Raw genomic sequence first — 17,834 nt, 5'->3', positions numbered from 1 at the left:
TAACTCTAGTTTCTTTTGTTAACTTTCAGAGCTCAAAGATGTCAATCTCCTCAGTCCAGTTTATTCATCTGAACATGTTAACCATTACGATAATCTCAACAGTAATACTTTCAACTACAAGGTCTTCTTCAATTTTCTAGGGCCACAGATAACTTTCTGACGAAAAACTATTTTTCGGTAATAGTTTTGATAAGTGCACTGAGATTCTACGTCCCATCCCGTCCCATACATACCTGACTCAAAACCTTGAAGACATCGTTGAAATGCAGCAAGACTGCACTGCGGGCAATCTTGACGATGTTGTACAGTGCCTCACAGGCAAAGTATCTGGTTCGACTGTCATGATCATTGAAGCATGCTATGACAGGCTCAATCAACTGGGGCAGAAAAGCTGTAGAATCCTGGAGACGAGAAACACAATCAAATTTTATATTGTAGGGTGTCGTGGCCAGCAGAGTTTGGGTTGGAGTCCCACTCGTGACACTTGTGTCCCCCGAGCAAGACACTTACATTGTGTAACTGTAATTGATGCACTCCACCTAGGGGTAAATGGATACCTGTAAGGGCAGAGATGGTTCTTGTAATTGATTTAGCTTAATAGCACATTATTTGTTGCACAGGCTGTATACTCCCCAGGGAGCTGAGACAAATTTTAAATGACCCAGTGACCAGTGGTAATAATGTTAAAAGTGATTTGAAATGCCATCCTGGTGTGAAAAGTGCTACACATAAAAACTGGATTAAATAAAAAACTGGATAAAAAACTTGTCTTTGAATTAGACCTCAGAATTAGATTTTGAGGTCTCAAACAAGCATCTCAAAGCACACAACTTTGTGTGACAAGGGTGCTTTTTCTCTCATTATTATTTCGCAACTTTGATGACCAATGGGAGACTTTTTGAAAGCTCTGCCACTAGAGGGCAGCAGACCTACCAGGTAAGGGTGCACAACTCCTATAGCAAACAATGGTAAATGCTAAAAATTCAAAAATACTCAAAAAATATTTAGAAGTCTCTCAGCCTCTTGAAAATTAAATCAGATACATTGTCATACAACTAAACTTCAGATTTCTTCTCAAGTTTTGGTAGGTCAGCATTTTGGAATTTTTGCTAAATACCCTAGAAGAAACACTCCCCAAAACTCATGCACACCGTTTGTTATCCATGGGGAACTTGTGTCCAGTGCGTCCTGTTCCAGAACAGTTTGGTTTATGCTGGCAATGTGTTATGAAAAACGAAATACAGGTTGGCTAAATCTGAAATACAAAATCAAAAACACGCAAAACACAAGGTATTTGCTGTCAGTGACCGTCACTCATGCTTCTCCTATTCCTAAGTTGTTGACATTACCTGGTGAAGAGCGCCCTCTCTTGGTGCGTGGTAGATAGTCAAAAGTTTCCCATTGAGCTCAAATTTTTACAGGTTAGGGTTATGCAATAGGTTGAGATACACCAAGTGAGAAGACTGGTCTTTGACAAATTACCAATACTGTCCAGTGTCTTTAAAGCCATTATACACTTTCGGTAAACAGTATTGTCCAAGTCCCACACTTCGTGTATCACAACTTATATATAAAACAACAAACCTGTGAAAATTTAGGCTCAATCGGTCATCGGAGTCGGGAGAAAAAAACGGGAAAACCAACTCTTGTTTCCGCGCGTTTCGCCGTGTCATGACATGTGTTTAAAATAAATACCGTTTTCTCAAAAAGTAAAGCATTTCATGGACTAATATTTCAAGAGAAGTCTTTCACCATTACCTTCTGTAGACCCTGTAAATTATATGTAAATCTGTGAACTTTTTTTGTTTTTTCTGTACCGAAAGGGTCCAATGGCTTTAAGGGGATGCTAGTACATGCAATGTTTTCTTTAAAATTTCAAGTCACATTAATTTGTGTACCTAGAGTAATTACCTTTCCCATGGCGATAGCAAGAGCAGCAAGCCCAATCAGCCCTCCTTTACGAGCGTTGCCATTGGCAGAGAGAGCAAATTCTGTTGTGAGAACGTGCAGAAGTTTTTCGATCTGGTCTGTGCTATTAGATTGTACCAGATCACGCACCAATCTGGACAGGGTAAAATAATACACAGTATACAGTCTAATGGCAGTGATTAGTCTAAGGCTTCAAATGTTGTTCAAACTATGATAAAGTAACTATGGGTATGTTTTATTAGCTCCCCGAGTCGACCCCGGTCTGCCCGGTACGATCAAATAGCTTTGATGTCATTCCAGGGGCTCACCCCAAGAGGGCGAGTGTGATTGTTCGATTAGTTCTTGTCAGGGGCTTACCCGAATGAGCACCGCGGGGTCGCGCAGGGAAGCTAATCGAACAGAAATCTAAATGATAGGTTAACAAAAATTCTAAAATAAAATCGAGAACCAACAAAAAACAACATTTAAATAACTCAAAAGGCAGTGCGTGCGCGCTGTCCGTTTACATTGCCCGCCGTTCACTCAATGGCATGGTGGCGCGCACGCGCTGCAGCATTGTAACACCCCTTTCACAGAATGGTTTAGTCCAACAACAAAATAAAGCGTTTGCAAAGCGATGCGACAAGTTCAAAATATAAACCTCGGGCATTCACTCCGGGATCTGGTAAGTTTTTGTCCTTTTTCTTCAAAAATATTTTCTAAATGCTGTTTTGAGTGTTCATTAGACATTTGAGGATTAAGTTCGTGCCATGATTTTTGAAAGTGGTAAAAATGGGGCAAATCTGGTGACTAGCTGTCGATTTTATACGTGTTGGACCAAATTGTCATTTGCCAATCAAAAGAATCTCCTACTAACCCTCTACTCCTAGAACTATTTCGGTTTCGTCCGGCTATCGTCTCCCGTTACGGGAGACGATAGCCGGACGAAACCGAAATAGTTCTAGGAATACTAACCCTCCAGCCTGGCGGCCGTCGGGAGGAGGGTTACGATATCGCAACTACACCTGTCATGCCTGTGTGGGATTGCTCCGCATGCTAAAAATGCAAGGATTCAGATAGTTGGCCCATGGGGTTTATTATCCTTGGTTGGCTAGCCACACAGGGGGCTATCCTATCCCCCCCTTCCCCTCCCCCTCCGACCAAAACATGCCAACCCAATTGGTAATCTAGTAGCCCAGGTTGGACCCCTCCGTTACATGCAGTGGCACTGACTGACGGCCTACCAGTACCAGGTAATTAAATGTATGGAAAAACCATAATAGAGGACTTCCTCTATGGTCATGATGGTAAAACTAAAGAAACACGACGACATTTACATATTCACCTGTCAATTTCCAAGGCTGCACCCTTCCTTTTCTCGTACAATTTGTCGCTCAATGCTCGAGCAGTGGCAGGTGGCAATGGCCAGAAATCCTGCACCCGATCTGCCATAATGTCACAAAATATTGGAGCTTTTCTATGCGATTTATTTACCAAAAAATCCAACGAAAAATTGCCATTACTTTGCTCAACAGTAAGTGGTGTCGTGTACCCTGCGCCGTTATACAAAACTCCTAGAGTTAAGAAAATCAGTCATGAGCGCCAGACTACAAACTGACCAATCTGGTCCCCAGCCTCAATTGTATTTAATATCATACACAAAATTAAGGGATCCTGACTTAAATATTAATGAGAAAGTTTGAGTAAAGTGTCGTAAAGTGGGCGGGCCCGGGAAAAGTTCCTGAAAAGTTTTGTTGCAATAAAACTAGTTCGTCGCGTTGTTTGTCGTTTGTGTTTAACTCCGTCCCGTACATCGCCAGTTTTCTTGGAGACAGGGAGAATAATCTAAGGTAGTTGTATAATTAGTGTTTTGTTAATTTAATTCTTAATCAACTGGTGGGAATCGAAAACATGTTTTTAATTTAAATTTATTATTTAAAAGTGTTGCAGAGAGGTTTGCGGGTAAAACCAAAACTATTCCAAGCCAAGACATGCCATATCCCATCGGCATCAGCTCAGGGACCTAGCATTATTAAAAAGACATCACGAAATTGAGAATCAAAGTTAGGCCTACGCTTTATAGTTTATTCAGCTGAAATATTCACAGGTGACATTTAACATTCTATCTTTCTTGATAATTTTACCCATAATGAATCAGCATTTGTATTATAAAACGAATTGATGACCCATCTTTTATATAAATATAAACTTAAAGTAAGAAAAAGATTCTCACATCTGATTCTCATTCTGTGTAACGTTACTTTTTTTTATGAACTTCTCAGTTGGTGGGTGCGTTCATTTAGCTTCCCTGGGACTTTGGGTCGATCCCGCAGTGCTCACTCGGGTGAGCCCTTGACAAGAGCTAATCGAACGACCACACTCACCCTCTCGCTTCTCAGGTCACCCCAAGTGACCCACTACACAAGTAGGGCACTGGGGGCTGACCCAGTGAGCCCCGTCAAAGCTATTCGAACGTACCGGGGCAGACCAGGGCTGGCCCAGGGAAGCTAAACGAACGCACCCTATGTATGTTTACCACGATTTAGAACCGCAATGCATCATGGGTAGGCATGATTTATTATTTTTTATTATTTTTATTAGTTTATTATTTTTTCTCTTTGCATCTTGCACCGTCGACCAATGGCGCCACCAACGCACCATCCCAGTTTAGCTTCCTACGTGAGCTGTTTAGGGATTAAACTACTCAAGACTCAAGGCAGAGGGGGCATTCGACGACCCTGTTGTTTGTTGTCATGCACAAAGTCCACACACATGGCCCATGTTCTGATGTCTCTGCGCCTTCTATAGTCTCTGAATATTTTGCTATTAGCAATAAAAACATTCTTCAAAAATCAAGTGTTTTCCTTTTTATTTTATGAAGGGTGACAATTTATTGGCTCTTGTTTCATTCAGATTTAGTCACTTTGAAGCCAAAGATGATGGCAACGGCACACACCACGCCCTCAATCTTTTTTGCAAAGGTTCCGGACTTCAAGGATTTGTGCTCAATCACACTGAATGTGTGCGACAGTTTGTCGCAATCAGGCGGCGGAGATCGGAATTCAACCAAATATGTGGGGTCGCAACCTCAAATTATCAAATGCAGGTAAACGAATACAATGTAAAATAGCCTTAAAGGCAGTGGACACTATTGGTAATTACTCAAAATAATTTTTAGCATAAAACCTTACTTGGAAATAAGTAATGGGGAGACGTTGCTGGTATTAAACATTGTGAGAAATGGCTCCCTCTGAATTGATGTAGTTTTCGAGAAAGAAGTAACTTTCCTCAAGTTTGATTTCGAGACCTCAAGTTTAGAATTTGAGGTCTCGAAATCAAGCATAATAAGAAAGCACACAACTTTGTATGACAAGGGTGTTTTTTCTTTCATTATTATCTCGCAACTTCGACGACCGATTGAGCTGAAATTTTCAAAGGTTTGTTATTTTATGCATATGTTGAGATACACCAACTGTGAAGACTAGTCTTTGACAATTACCAATTACAAATAGTGTCCACTGTCTTTAATCCTGGTCCTCGTGAAACAAATAGATATCAAATAAGTTTGCGGTGGGTTCAATCTGAAGAATTCGTGGCCTGTTTGATTTGAAATACTAAGCGGCCTTCTTGTAAAAATTTTTTTAAAAGGCCCTCATCCTCCACTTTTTTGAAAAATCCAGATGATCAACTGGTATTCCTTGGCTTTACCACCATTTCTTGGTCTTCTTTTCAGAGAGTTGATATTCACCGAGCCCATGATACTTGCTTCCCCGTCCCTTCAGCAGGAGCAAAATATTTATGTTATCCTGCAACAGTCGCTGTGGAAATCCGGACGTCTTCAAGCAAGGTGTCAAAAGATGGGCCTCCAGGTACATGGACCAACTGATACCCTATTTTTAGAATCTTTGTCGTAATTGGTTCTCAAAAGCAGGACCAGGGCTCAATTTCATGGGTCTGCTTACCGTAAGCACAGAATCGGCGCTTACGGAAGCAGGGAATTCTGTGCTTACGGCAAGCCTATTTCACGGGTTAGCGGCGAATTTTGGCTTCTGCGCGTGCGTACTCCAAGTTACAAGGCATTCTACGCTTACAAGGCTAGCGCAGAAATTCAGCAGTTGCACGTAAGCGGGGAAGTGCGATCGTAAGCGCAAAATTCGGCGGTAAGCAGAGCCATGAAATTGGGCCCAGTATTCTCGCTCATATTCCAACAATGTGCATTTAAAATAAAAAATATGTAAAAATTTGGACCCGATTGGTCATCAAAGTTGCAAGAGAGAGAGCAATGAAAGAACAAACACACTTGTTGCATTTAAGTTTGTGTGTACTATGCCTAATGAAAAGCTTCTGGCTTGATATGTTTGACTGAGAAATTACCTCTTTCTCGGAAACTCTGTTCTGAAGGAGCCGTTTCGCACATTTAATACTACCAACAGCTCTCCATTATGCTAACAATAATTTTGAGTACATGTTACCAATAGTGTCCTTGAATCGGTCGAGTTGGTCTTTGAAAAGGGTTTGTAAATGTTTGTTATAAAATGCATTGGTTAAAAAGAAAGTAGAATACAGCGATCCACACAAACATGCCTTGAAAGTGCCGGTTTTCCTTTTACCTCGTCGACTTACACGGTCGGCTATTTATGGGAGTCAAATTTTTGACTCCCATAAACTGCCGACCGTGTTAGTTCGCAAAGTAAAAGGAAAACCACGCGATTTCAAAGCAAACTTGTGTGGATCATTCTACTTTTAAAACATCTTTCCAATCATACATACATTTTATAACAAACGGTTACATACGCATTTTATAGACCAACTCGTCCAATCCATTTGTTTGTGTGTTTGTTTTGTTGTGTACTGTTGTAGGTGAGTAAACCAATGAGGGTTATCAGTCCAGTGTTTCAGGCATGTCTAGCCTACACTATCAGGGCCAAACTAGCACCATTGTGGAACAAGGCAGGGACGTGCTACTTGCAAGGCAGAGACTTCTTGGTTGGGTCTGGTCATATGGCAGCCATTGGTAAGTGCTGATCCGCAGATTTTTTTACTTTCAAATTTAACGGCTCAAAAACTGCATTTTTTTTAACCGGCTAAAAAACTAAAATAAGTTTGACCTAAAGACACTGGACACTATTGGTAATTGTCAAAGACCAGTCTTCTCACTTTGTGTATCTCAATATATGCATAAAATAACAAACCTGTGAAAATTTGAGCTCAATTGGTCGTCGGAGTTGCAAGGTAATAATGAAAGAAAAAACACCCTTGCCACACGAAGTTGTATGCTTTCAGATGCTAAATTTCAGGGCCTCAAAGTCTAATTCTGAGGTTTTGAAATCAAATTCATGGGAAATTGCTTCTTCCTCGATACCTACGTTATTTCAGAGGGAGATGTTTCTCACAATGCTATACATTATCAACCTCTCCCTATTAGTTGTTGCCAATGTTGCTAATAATTATTTTGAGTAATTACCAACAGTGTCCGCTGCCTTTAGTTACAGACTGTACTCCTAAATAATAAGGAACCATGGGGTTTAACTCAAATATAAATGTGATGAAACTTCTTTTTTGAGATGTTTGTAAGAGAACAAGAATGGGAGACTTTTCAACGCTAGGTGGCAGCAGACTTACCGCGTAAATTTCCATATACCTTTTCGCAAATACCGGAGCGCGCGCGTAAAGCTAGGAATTAGGTGCATTGTGGTCTTGCTGGTATCCAAATTTGATCCATATATATCCCACAATGCACCTCATTCAACAGTCTGCGCGTGCGCATTAGTATTTGCGATAAGGTCTATTGTTTACGTAGCTCTGAACATGCGTATAATTTTGAGAACAATGGCTTTACCCGGTAAGTCTGCTGCCACCTATCGTCCCAGAAAGTCTTCTATGTAGTACAAAAAGCGTATTATTACGACGCAGGCAAAGTACAACATCTAGGTTCTTAAATCTAAAATGGTACTTCCACCTCTAGATGTTGTTATTTCTATTAATAGAAATTGGGATGGGGAGTACTAAACTAAAAGGATAATTCTCCATTGCAAGGCATCTATTATGCTGTTTTGGCAATTGGTCTTTCTCTTTGTTCTGGTCTTGCTTTCAGACATGGAATTGAACGTGACTGAAACTGAGATCTGTCTCGCATTGAGACCCATGATGGCAAAGCTGCCACGGTGCACAGTAAGTTAACTCTGAACAAGTTGTAGCCCTTGTCACACTACTCTATTGCCACATTTGGATCACTTTCCCCTGATCTACAATCTACCCCGGCAAATGGGCATATCATGCAGGGATTAGATTGTTCAAACTTTTGGCTGAATTCAGACTTTTATGTCGGCCTGGTGAAGAAAATCAGACAATATTGTTTTCCACAAATAAAGAAATCCTGCTCATTGGTCTACTTCTCTAGTGATTTGGATACTGTTTCCAAAAGCTCCTTGGAATCTATAACCCCAGGGGTTACCAAAAGGTAGATATGGCATCATTTCAACATACCTTTGAATTTGTATCAAAGTTTCAGATTTGTGAGACAATAGACCGATCCATTAGGCTCAACCCACAACGCACATGTGAGCAAGAACGCGTGAGCCTCTCCAATTCCTTTTTGCACAACTCTGCCGCGCGCACCAAGCATACGCACACACATGTTAGACCTTATTTGTCGGACCTTCGTTGCGTTGTGATTGGCCAATACACAATGGGGCGGAGCTAAGTTGATCGGTCTACTGCCAACGGAATCACTTTGAAGAATCTGTGTCCTGAAAGTTCAACATTTTAGCACAACTTTCTTTAGTTATTACAATTCAAGTAACATTTTTTGTAATGTCTTTTCACAGATTGCTGACTTTGAAGTATGCAGACCTGTGGTAGAGCAATTCTTCCAGTCCAATAATAATGTGATATTGGAATACTCCATCGAGAATAAATGGTGTTACGTCTTACCCAGGTGGATATTAAATTTTCTAAAAGTGTAGGGCCTTGAAAACTATGAAACAACTTCTAAACTCTGGTGGTAATAATAATAATAATGTTAAACATTTCCAGTGCGCCATGTCTGTCAATGATGACACACCTGGCGCAAAAAAAAATAAGAACTCTTCTAATACACAATGACACAAGACAACCAAAAGTTTGAAGGCTATTGTTTCCGAAAAAGATATGTTTTGTGATGAGTTTTGAATTGGGTACCAGTGATTCAAGCTGGGTACTATTTGAGATAGAGACCAAAAGCATTCGCATAAAGGCAGTGGACACTATTGTCAATTACTCAAAACAATTATTAGCATAAAACATTTCTTGATTACAAGTAATGGGGAGAGGTTGATAGTATAAAACATTGTGAGAAACAGTTCCCTCTGAAGTGACGTAGTTTTCGAGAAAGAAGTGATGTTCCAAGAATTTGATATCGAGACCTCAGGTTTAGAATTTGAGGTCTCGAAATCAAGCATCTGAAAGCACACTACATACTTCGTTTGACCATGGTGCGACAAAGGTGTTTTTTCTTTCATTAATATCACGTAAATTCGACGACCGATTGAGTTCAAATTTTCACAGGTTTGCTGTTTTATGCATATCGTCACCAATTATAATTTTTGTATGTATTTTACTTTTAGACCATAAGTGTTGATATTTTTTGACCGAAAAGGTATTTATGAATGGGAATCAAAGTGTGTTAAACCATGTAAACCCGCCGAGGCCTGGTTCTCGATAATTTACCTCGACTTCGTCTCTGTAAAATTATCAAGAACCAGGCCTCGTTGGGATTAAACCACTAGTTGAAAACCCCTTCACCACACATTGATTCCCTTATATCTTGATCACCTTTGTGAAATATACAATGTCAAATTGATTATATAACACTTATGTATTATTAAATTTGAATTATTTTGATTTATGCAACATTGAAATACATGTAAGAATTGGAACCCTAGTTATATTCGTAATAGTAGTAGTGTTTCAAGTAAAATTTAAGTGAGTGAGTTCCATGATTAAACCAGTTAGTGTTATTTATTTTTGTTCGTGTTTTGTTTTACCTAGCTTGAAGAAAGGCAAGGTCGTTAGCATCAGTCATGAGATCCCAGCGACGAGTCCCTTCAAGACCTACAAAGACATCAGAAGATACTGGAAGAATGCAGTAAGTACATCATCATCATAGTTGACCTTTATATCGCAAAAAGCCAAAAACTTGGGAAGGCCTTTAATGCAATGAAAAAACAGATGGCCACTTTTTGTACCAATGTCGAACAACTATCCAATTATAGTGTACAAAATATCCTAAAATGACCGATCATGTTATACAACATAGGCGTCCGGATGTTGTACTATTAGATAAGACGAAGAAGATGTGTCATCTCATTGACATAGCTGTGCCAGGTGATATAAGGGTAGCTTCGAAGGAGATGGAAAAGATCGAGAAGTACCAGGACCTGGCCAGGGAACTTCGTAAGATTTGGCAGGTAAAGGTAAAAGTAGTCCCCGTGGTGGTTGGAGCACTTGGCACCATTCCCAAAGCACTGGGGAAACATCTAGATGAAATAGGGACAAATGTGAGGGTAGATCTGTTACAGAAGGCAGCGCTTTTGGGAACAGCAAGGATCCTGAGAAAGACCCTTGAGATCTAAGGCTACGGGACGTAGTCCGACTCGAGGAGTTACCGGCACAAAGGAAAATGTGATCTTTCTTTTGCATGCTGTGATAAAATGAAATAATAATAATAATAATAATAATAATAATAATAATAATAATAATAATAATAATAATAATAATAATAATAATAATAATAATAATACACTTTTGTCCTCAAACTCTGAATAACTTGTTGTCTGTCTGTTAATTACAGTATGGATACAGGCTGCCAGATTCCAGTGCCGGCGTAATGTATTACAACATCTACTTCCCAGCCATTGGACCAACACTCTTCACGTATCCTTTATCAAATGCACTGATGAAGAATCGGATCCAAATTATTGTATAAACAAAAATAATAGCAGCTTCTTACGTCGACAACCATCATTCAGTGATGCTTAAGGCGCTCCAACATTCAATGTTTTTCCTGCAAAGTGTTGTTGAGCTACGTTTTTTTAAGTACAAAGACCTGAAAAGTTTCTTGACCAAGGACAAAAACGCCACGACCAGGACTTAACCCTCTGATCAGAAACATTAGAGCTTGTGTCCGATGCTCTTAATTAACCGCCTAAAGACGCTATGTCAGATTTTTTGCCGATTTGACCCAAACATTTTGGTTAAAAATTCAATAGGTATTTTGATGGGGGTCGAGAAAGTTACAAGCTTTCATTTAAGCCATTGCTCGTAAAAGTCCGCCAATTATTAGTAGCAGTAAAATAAAGTGCTCAAAATTAGTTTTTGTCAGGATCCCGACAATATATCACGTGACCAATTCTTATGTGTTTTATAAGAAACGTTTTAAATTTTTGTCATGGTTCCTGACGATTAAAAGTAAAAGTTAAATTTTTTTTCGTTAGAGTGGGTGATACTCTTTAAAATACCATTCACTCAAACAAATCTATTTTTTAATGTTTGGGGCCAAAAATCTGACATACTGTAGCATCTTTAATGTTTTAACATATTGATTTGTAAGTTTTCTTCTTACTCCTATAAAACCAAAGATTTGTTTTTTATAATTCTGGTCCATGTTGTTCCTGAATATACCCTGATGTCATCTCTCCATCTTCTTCTCTGTCAAAAATCCTTGTTATGTAATCACTCTCAAAACGTCATCGTTGGGAGCTCCAATTTGTAAAGCCACTTTGGAGTGGAGGTATATAACGAAGCAAACTCCCAGACATGATGTCAGCGGCATTGTCCTTTGACGCACGCCGTCAACCGCAGAAGTGTTTTTAGTTTTTTCAAAACCTTTAGGTTGGGGTCTGATTTTTTAATCGATAATTACGAAAAAATTCAGAAGTGTACACATATCAAAAATGCGTTATAAACAAGTTAAAATACCATTTCCATTGAAAAGATTCCGATCAGGTAGTTGTTTAAGATTTGTCTTTAACCAATGCCCAATTAGCTACCCTGAGTACTGTATACGAAAGCAGGAGACAACTCTTCAAACAAGAGTAGATCCAGCACCCATCATCAATGCATTCATCGCCGATCTGCGGTATAAGTTACCGTCAGTGTGCAGTGCGGCCTTTGAAGTTACGCCCAAGGCTCAGTTCACCAACACAGGGTTGTACCAGTCAGGGCAGAAGGTGAGAGTCAACCTCGCGCAGCGTACACCCGCTAACTTTGCGTACGTCTCTAACCCCAGGGAGGGAAACTCTGATCTGTGTCTTTGATTGACTACATATACGCGCAAAATATGAAACGCTGTGCATCTTCAAAAAGCTTTATATGCCGAAATGCATGCGTATAAAGATGTACGCATTCACTTTTTTATCACGCAACACACACCGTGCAAGTTTACATACACAGTATGTATTCTACAACTTTCCACACAGCGCATCCAGCCTGTGCGCGACTAACGCCCAACACAGAATGGATCAACCACAGGATTAATTGTAAATATCCCATATAATTGGATATTTTGGAGTTACACTTCCAGGGGTTATCGAGCAAGGCATGCTGGGAAAAAATGGCGCGGCGAGATCAATCACCCCTGGGAACAAGGTTTGGTGAGAGTAGCTTGAAAGAGGGTCTCTATATTTAGCCAGAGGGTGTTTTTTGTAAGGTTTCAAGGAGGCTTTGGGAAAAGTATCCTCAGCGCTGGAGAGGTTGACTAAAAAAAACATAATTTAAGAAAATATGTTATTTTACAATAGAGGCATGAAAAAATGTCCGAATCAGATAAAAGTCTGACATCACTCATTCCTGAAAACAGGCTGCAATTTTTATCTTTTATTCTTGGTTATCTGCGGCGAAGAAAAGTAAATAAATAAGTCAGACTTTCTTGCCACACAGTACCAGATATCATATAGGATTTCATTGACATGAGACACTTTTTTTGTCATGTTCCAGGAGGGATGTCTGTCTGATTTGTCCCTGTCCAGCACCCCACCTCCGACGTCTGTCCGCCGGATCCCTACACGTCAGCTGACCTTCCAAGGCTCCCTAAGCCCCAATAGATTTACATCATCATGCACCGTGCCTGGTGCACCGCACCCCATCATTACACCATCCAGGTTACCAGCTAATCTTCCCTCACCAGTTGGGGATCTCAATGGTATGTTCTCGGTCACCAACCCTACTCAACCAACGGGTAGCTTTCCCCCGAGAGCTCCTTATGGTGATATGCAGTATACCATGCCACAAAATACTTTATGTTCACAGCCGATGGGAGCAGCCCAAAGGAACATTCACTCTTTCAGACCCATCATTCAGTATGGAAGTCCGCACCAAATACAGCCATCCTACCAAGCCACAGCCAGTCAGGGTACCCGCTTCAAGCCAGTTCAACAAAACAACAGTGTAAACTGTCAGGTCACAAGTCCGCACCAAATACAACCATCCTACCAAGCCACAGCCAGTCAGGGTACCCGCTTCAAGCCAATTCTACAAAACAACAGTGCAAACAGTCAGGTCACAAGTCCGCACCAAATACAGCCATCCTACCAAGCCACAGCCAGTCAGGGTACCCGCTTCAAGCCAGTTCTACAAAACAACAGTGCAAACAGTCAGGTCACAAGTCCGCACCAAATACAGCCATCCTACCAAGCCACAGCCAGTCAGGGTACCCGCTTCAAGCCAGTTCTACAAAACAACAGTGCAAACTGTCAGGTCACAAGTCCGCACCAAGTACAGCCATCCTACCAAGCCACAGCCAGTCAGGGTACCCGCTTCAAGCCAGTTCTACAAAACAACAGTGCAAACTGCCACATCCCTTGTAATAACACCTACATTAACGACATCTACGCAAGGTCCCCACCTGTCACTAACACAGCCCTATGCAGCAGTCTCACCAATACTTCATACATCCCACAAACGAACCTCTCTCCAAACCAAATCATCCAAGTGGTCTCTCCGATCTCACAACGCATCGTCCCACGGTTCCTTCCAAAACACCCTCAGATAAAGTACACCTCGAATACCTCAAACAACATCCAGCAGAACGCAAGAGTTGTGCCAAAGTTTACGCCAATCAAGAGAGCAAACATCCAACCAAGGAGGCCGACCGGTGTGTCTGCGTTCACAACTGAGAGCAACCCACCCATATCGACAGATGACGCCACTTTCCCTGAAAAAGCTCAGCAAATTGCAGTTACGGGATTGAATCTTGGTGTTTCTAAAACAGCGATCACGCCATCATTCAGACGCAAAGAGCTGTCACACACCTCCAACCTCACTCCCCAGGTGAAACGGACTCAGCAGACGCTTGATGCCCTGATCAGAAAGAAATCGGAAACTCCAAAACCAAACCAGGGAGGTGGCAAGAGTGTGAAGCGAAAACCAAAGGTAATTATTTTTGACTTCAGTGGATGATTATTTTATTTCACTACCACGGAGCGAGTTCTTAAAGCCATTATACACTTTCAGAACAGAAAAAAAAAAAAAAAAAGTCCACAGATTTACAAATAACTTACAGGGTTTACAGAAGGTAATGTTGAAAGACTTCTCTTGAAATATTACTCCATGAAATGCTTTACTTTTTGAGAAAACATTAAAATAATTATGAATTCAAGGTATCGAGAATTACGGATTTATTTTAAACACGTCATGACACGGCGAAACATGCAGAAACAAGCGTTGGTTTTCCTGTTATTTTCTCCCGACTCCGATGACCAATGGAGCCTAAATTTTCACAGGTTTGTTATCTTATATATAAGTTGTGATACACGAAGTGTGGCCCTTGGACAATACTGATTACCGAAAGTGTCAAATGGCTTTAAAGACACTGGACACTATTGGTACATTGTGTAATTGTCAAAGACCAGTCTTATCACTTGGTGTATCTCAGCATATGCATAAAATAACAAGCCTGTGCAAATTTGGACTCAATTGGTCTTCGAAGTTGCAAAATAATAATGAAAGAAAAAATACCCTTGACACACAAAGTTGTGCGTTTCAGATGCTTGATTTTGAGACCTCAGAAACCAATTCTGAGGTCTCGAAATCAAATTTGTGGAAAATTACTTCTTTCTCGAAAACTATGTTACTTCAGAGGGAGCCGTTTCTCACAATGTTTTATATTATCAACGGCTCTATATTGCTTTTTACCAAGTAGGTTTTATGCTAATAATTATTTTGAGTGATTACCAATAGTGTCCACTGCCTTTAATAGGTCTCAATGTATTGTTTGAGGAGACTTAAGAAATTGGAGAAAAGTGGGCCTATTAATATGGGTACAGAATCTTAAATAAAACCGTCTTCGAGACATGGCTTTAGCTTGGTAAAGGTAAAAGACATCCATTGATCAAGTTGAGTTTAGATATCTTTGTTCCTGTTGCAGGAGGATGGAGTGGAAGTTCAAACTGCCAGCAAGAAACCACGCAACAAGCCTAAACTACAGGAAGGAATTGACATCACGTCTCTGGCTGTTAATGACCAGGTATGTGTACAGACATAATAAAGAAATCTTTGACAATAATAATAATGAACAATATACAATTGTTGCACGCTGTGAGGGGTCCATAGCGTTTTGTACACCCGAGGGGGGAAATGGCATTTTCCCTCGAGGGTGTACAAAACCCATGTTGTTTTGTTATTCAATTGTTTTGTTATACCTTGATAACATTAATATTCCTCTTCTCAAAGTTCTGTTGTCATCTTCAAACATTATTTCGACGCAGTATTCATTGTTTAATAAGCAGACGAACAAGAAACAATTCCTGACTGTTCTTGAACCCACGTGTTTCCTACACAGTGCTGGAAATCGACCAACGGTGGGAACGATCAAGGTGATGTACACCGGTGTACATCACTTTTCATGTTACCCGCTGCGCTGTGCATTACGCGTTGCCGCATCCTTAGCCATGTTACATGCGTTTTTGTTGCACGTCACATGATTGGTTCTCGACCAATCAAACTTCACAATTTGTTACCAATGTATAACAATCATTTTAGTTTTACCCGTACACCGATGTGTGTTAGCACTGTATACTCAGTTCTTTCCGGAGTGCGGTGGAAAAAGAACACAGGCATATTACTCGGGTGGGATTCGAACCCACGACCTTTGCAATTCTAGAGCAGTGTTTTACCAACTAGACTACCAAGATTGCCTGGTAGCTAGAGGCAGTGTGAATCATATGTCTTAGCAGTGAGTACTGCAACAGTTAAATTTGCATCGGGGGATAAAAAATATTCATTTTGGTTTTACCAACATACACCGCTGTGTTTTAGCACTGTATACTCAGTACTTTCCCCCCGAGTCCTGTGAAAAAAAAAACAGGAATATTTCTCTGGTGGGAATCGAACCCACAAATAATTACTATTATTATTAATATCATTATTCAAACTTCTCCCCCAGCTTTCTAAGGTGAACACCATCACGTTGGCAACCTGGCTGAAAGACAAAGGAATTGGGATCAAATCTAAAGACAAAAAAGCGGACCTCATCCAGAGAGTCATGGAGTACATCCATTTAAACTCCACGGAGGATTAAAGGAGATAATCCCCTCATGAAAACAATCCGCCTAATGAAAACAATCATCTAAAAAATACCCTCTAAAATAAAATCTCAAGGAAATTTTTTTCTGTAAATAATCAAGAGTTTGCCTTTCCTTCACCTCTTCCCTCAGAAAGTCGTGGAATCCACATCCATTTAAACTCCACAGAGGATTAAAGGAGATAATCCCCTAAAGAAACAATCTCATCTACTAATCCCACATGATACAGCAGTTCAAACATACCCTCTAAACTATAACGATCTCAAGGTAAAGTTTTCTGTAATCAATCAAAGAGAGTTTGCCTTACCTTCACCTCTTCGCACCCCCGGGTTCGAATCCTGCCTCGAACCAGGGATTCTCAGATTTGGGCTTGTCTTGCCACATGTGACAACTATTTGTTTGTTTATTAATTTTGGTTTTTACCCATACACCGATGTATGTTAGTACTGTTTACTCAGTACTCCCCCCCCCCCCCCCCCGAGTCCTGTGAAAAAATATCACAGGCATATTACTCGGGTGGGATTCGAACCCACAACCCTTGCTATTCTAGAGCAGTGTCTTACCAACTAGACTACCGAAACTGCCTGGTAGCTGTTTGATTGTTTGTTTGTTTGTTTGTTTGTTTGTTTGTTTGTTTGTTTGTTTGTTTTTGTTTGTTTGTTTGTTTGTTTGTTTGTTTGTTTTAATGATCTTCTCGTAAGGGGAACTAGGGAAACGACAAGCTGGCAACAGTCAATCCCGTGATTCAGTAACTAGAATACTAGAACACTTGTTCATTGTTAAATCAGTGGTAACCTTGGGGGATTCAAACCTACCACCTTGTTATTGCAAGTCATGCAGTCTAACCACTGCGATATAAGTACTTACCACTGCACCACGGTGACCAGTTAAAAATAGTACAATCTCAACACTACCTCTAATGAGTATCAGACTGTTTAAAGGCAGTGGACACTATTGGTAATTACTCAAATTAATTATTAGCATAAAACCTTACTTGGTAACGAGTAATGGGGAGAGGTTGGTACATGTAGTATAAAACATTGTGAGAAACGGCTCCCTCTGAAGTGGAGTAGTTTTCGAAAAAGAAGTAATTTTCTACAAATTTGATTTCGCGACCTCAGATTTAGAATTTGAGGTCTCAAAATCAAGCATCTGAAAGCACACAACTTCGTGTGACAAGGGTGTATTTTTCTTTCATTATTACCTCGCAACTTCGACGACCAATTTTTTACAGGTTTGTTATTTTATGCATATGTTGAGATACACTAAGTGAGAAGCCTGGTCTTTGACAATTACCAATAGTGTCCAGTGTCTTTAAGAGCATCAGACTATTTGAGGTTTTCAACCAGTTTCAATGACATACTGTAC

General features: G+C 40.3%; 2 protein-coding genes across 2 annotated transcripts in view; one reads left to right on the top strand and one right to left on the bottom strand.

The window, feature by feature from the left end:
• The window catches only part of LOC139935067 (protein VAC14 homolog), a 38,967-nt gene extending 35,542 nt beyond the window's left edge, over positions 1-3,425 (bottom strand). The window contains exons 1-3 of the mRNA XM_071929524.1: positions 3,254-3,425; positions 1,912-2,062; positions 234-401 (exon numbers count right to left, since the gene is read on the bottom strand). Of these exons, the coding sequence (XP_071785625.1) occupies positions 234-401; positions 1,912-2,062; positions 3,254-3,360 (426 nt within the window). The 5' untranslated portion in view covers positions 3,361-3,425. The remainder of the gene's footprint in view (positions 1-233; positions 402-1,911; positions 2,063-3,253) is intronic.
• Positions 3,426-3,617: 192 nt separating this feature from the next.
• LOC139934585 (uncharacterized) lies at positions 3,618-17,731 on the top strand. Its single transcript, XM_071928865.1, has 12 exons — positions 3,618-3,758; positions 4,822-5,014; positions 5,642-5,777; positions 6,769-6,922; positions 8,003-8,079; positions 8,736-8,845; positions 9,937-10,033; positions 10,739-10,821; positions 11,933-12,116; positions 12,883-14,316; positions 15,311-15,409; positions 16,328-17,731. The coding sequence occupies exons 2-12, from the start codon at positions 4,845-4,847 to the stop codon at positions 16,460-16,462; spliced, it is 2,679 nt and encodes an 892-aa protein (XP_071784966.1). The 5' UTR covers positions 3,618-3,758; positions 4,822-4,844; the 3' UTR covers positions 16,463-17,731.
• The last annotated feature ends 103 nt before the right edge of the window (positions 17,732-17,834 follow it).

This window comes from Asterias amurensis, chromosome 3 (assembly GCF_032118995.1).
Source record: "Asterias amurensis chromosome 3, ASM3211899v1".
Lineage (NCBI taxonomy): Eukaryota > Metazoa > Echinodermata > Asteroidea > Forcipulatida > Asteriidae > Asterias > Asterias amurensis.
The sequence above is the reverse complement of the archived record's forward strand: the minus strand, read 5'-3'. Positions and strand labels throughout refer to the sequence as shown.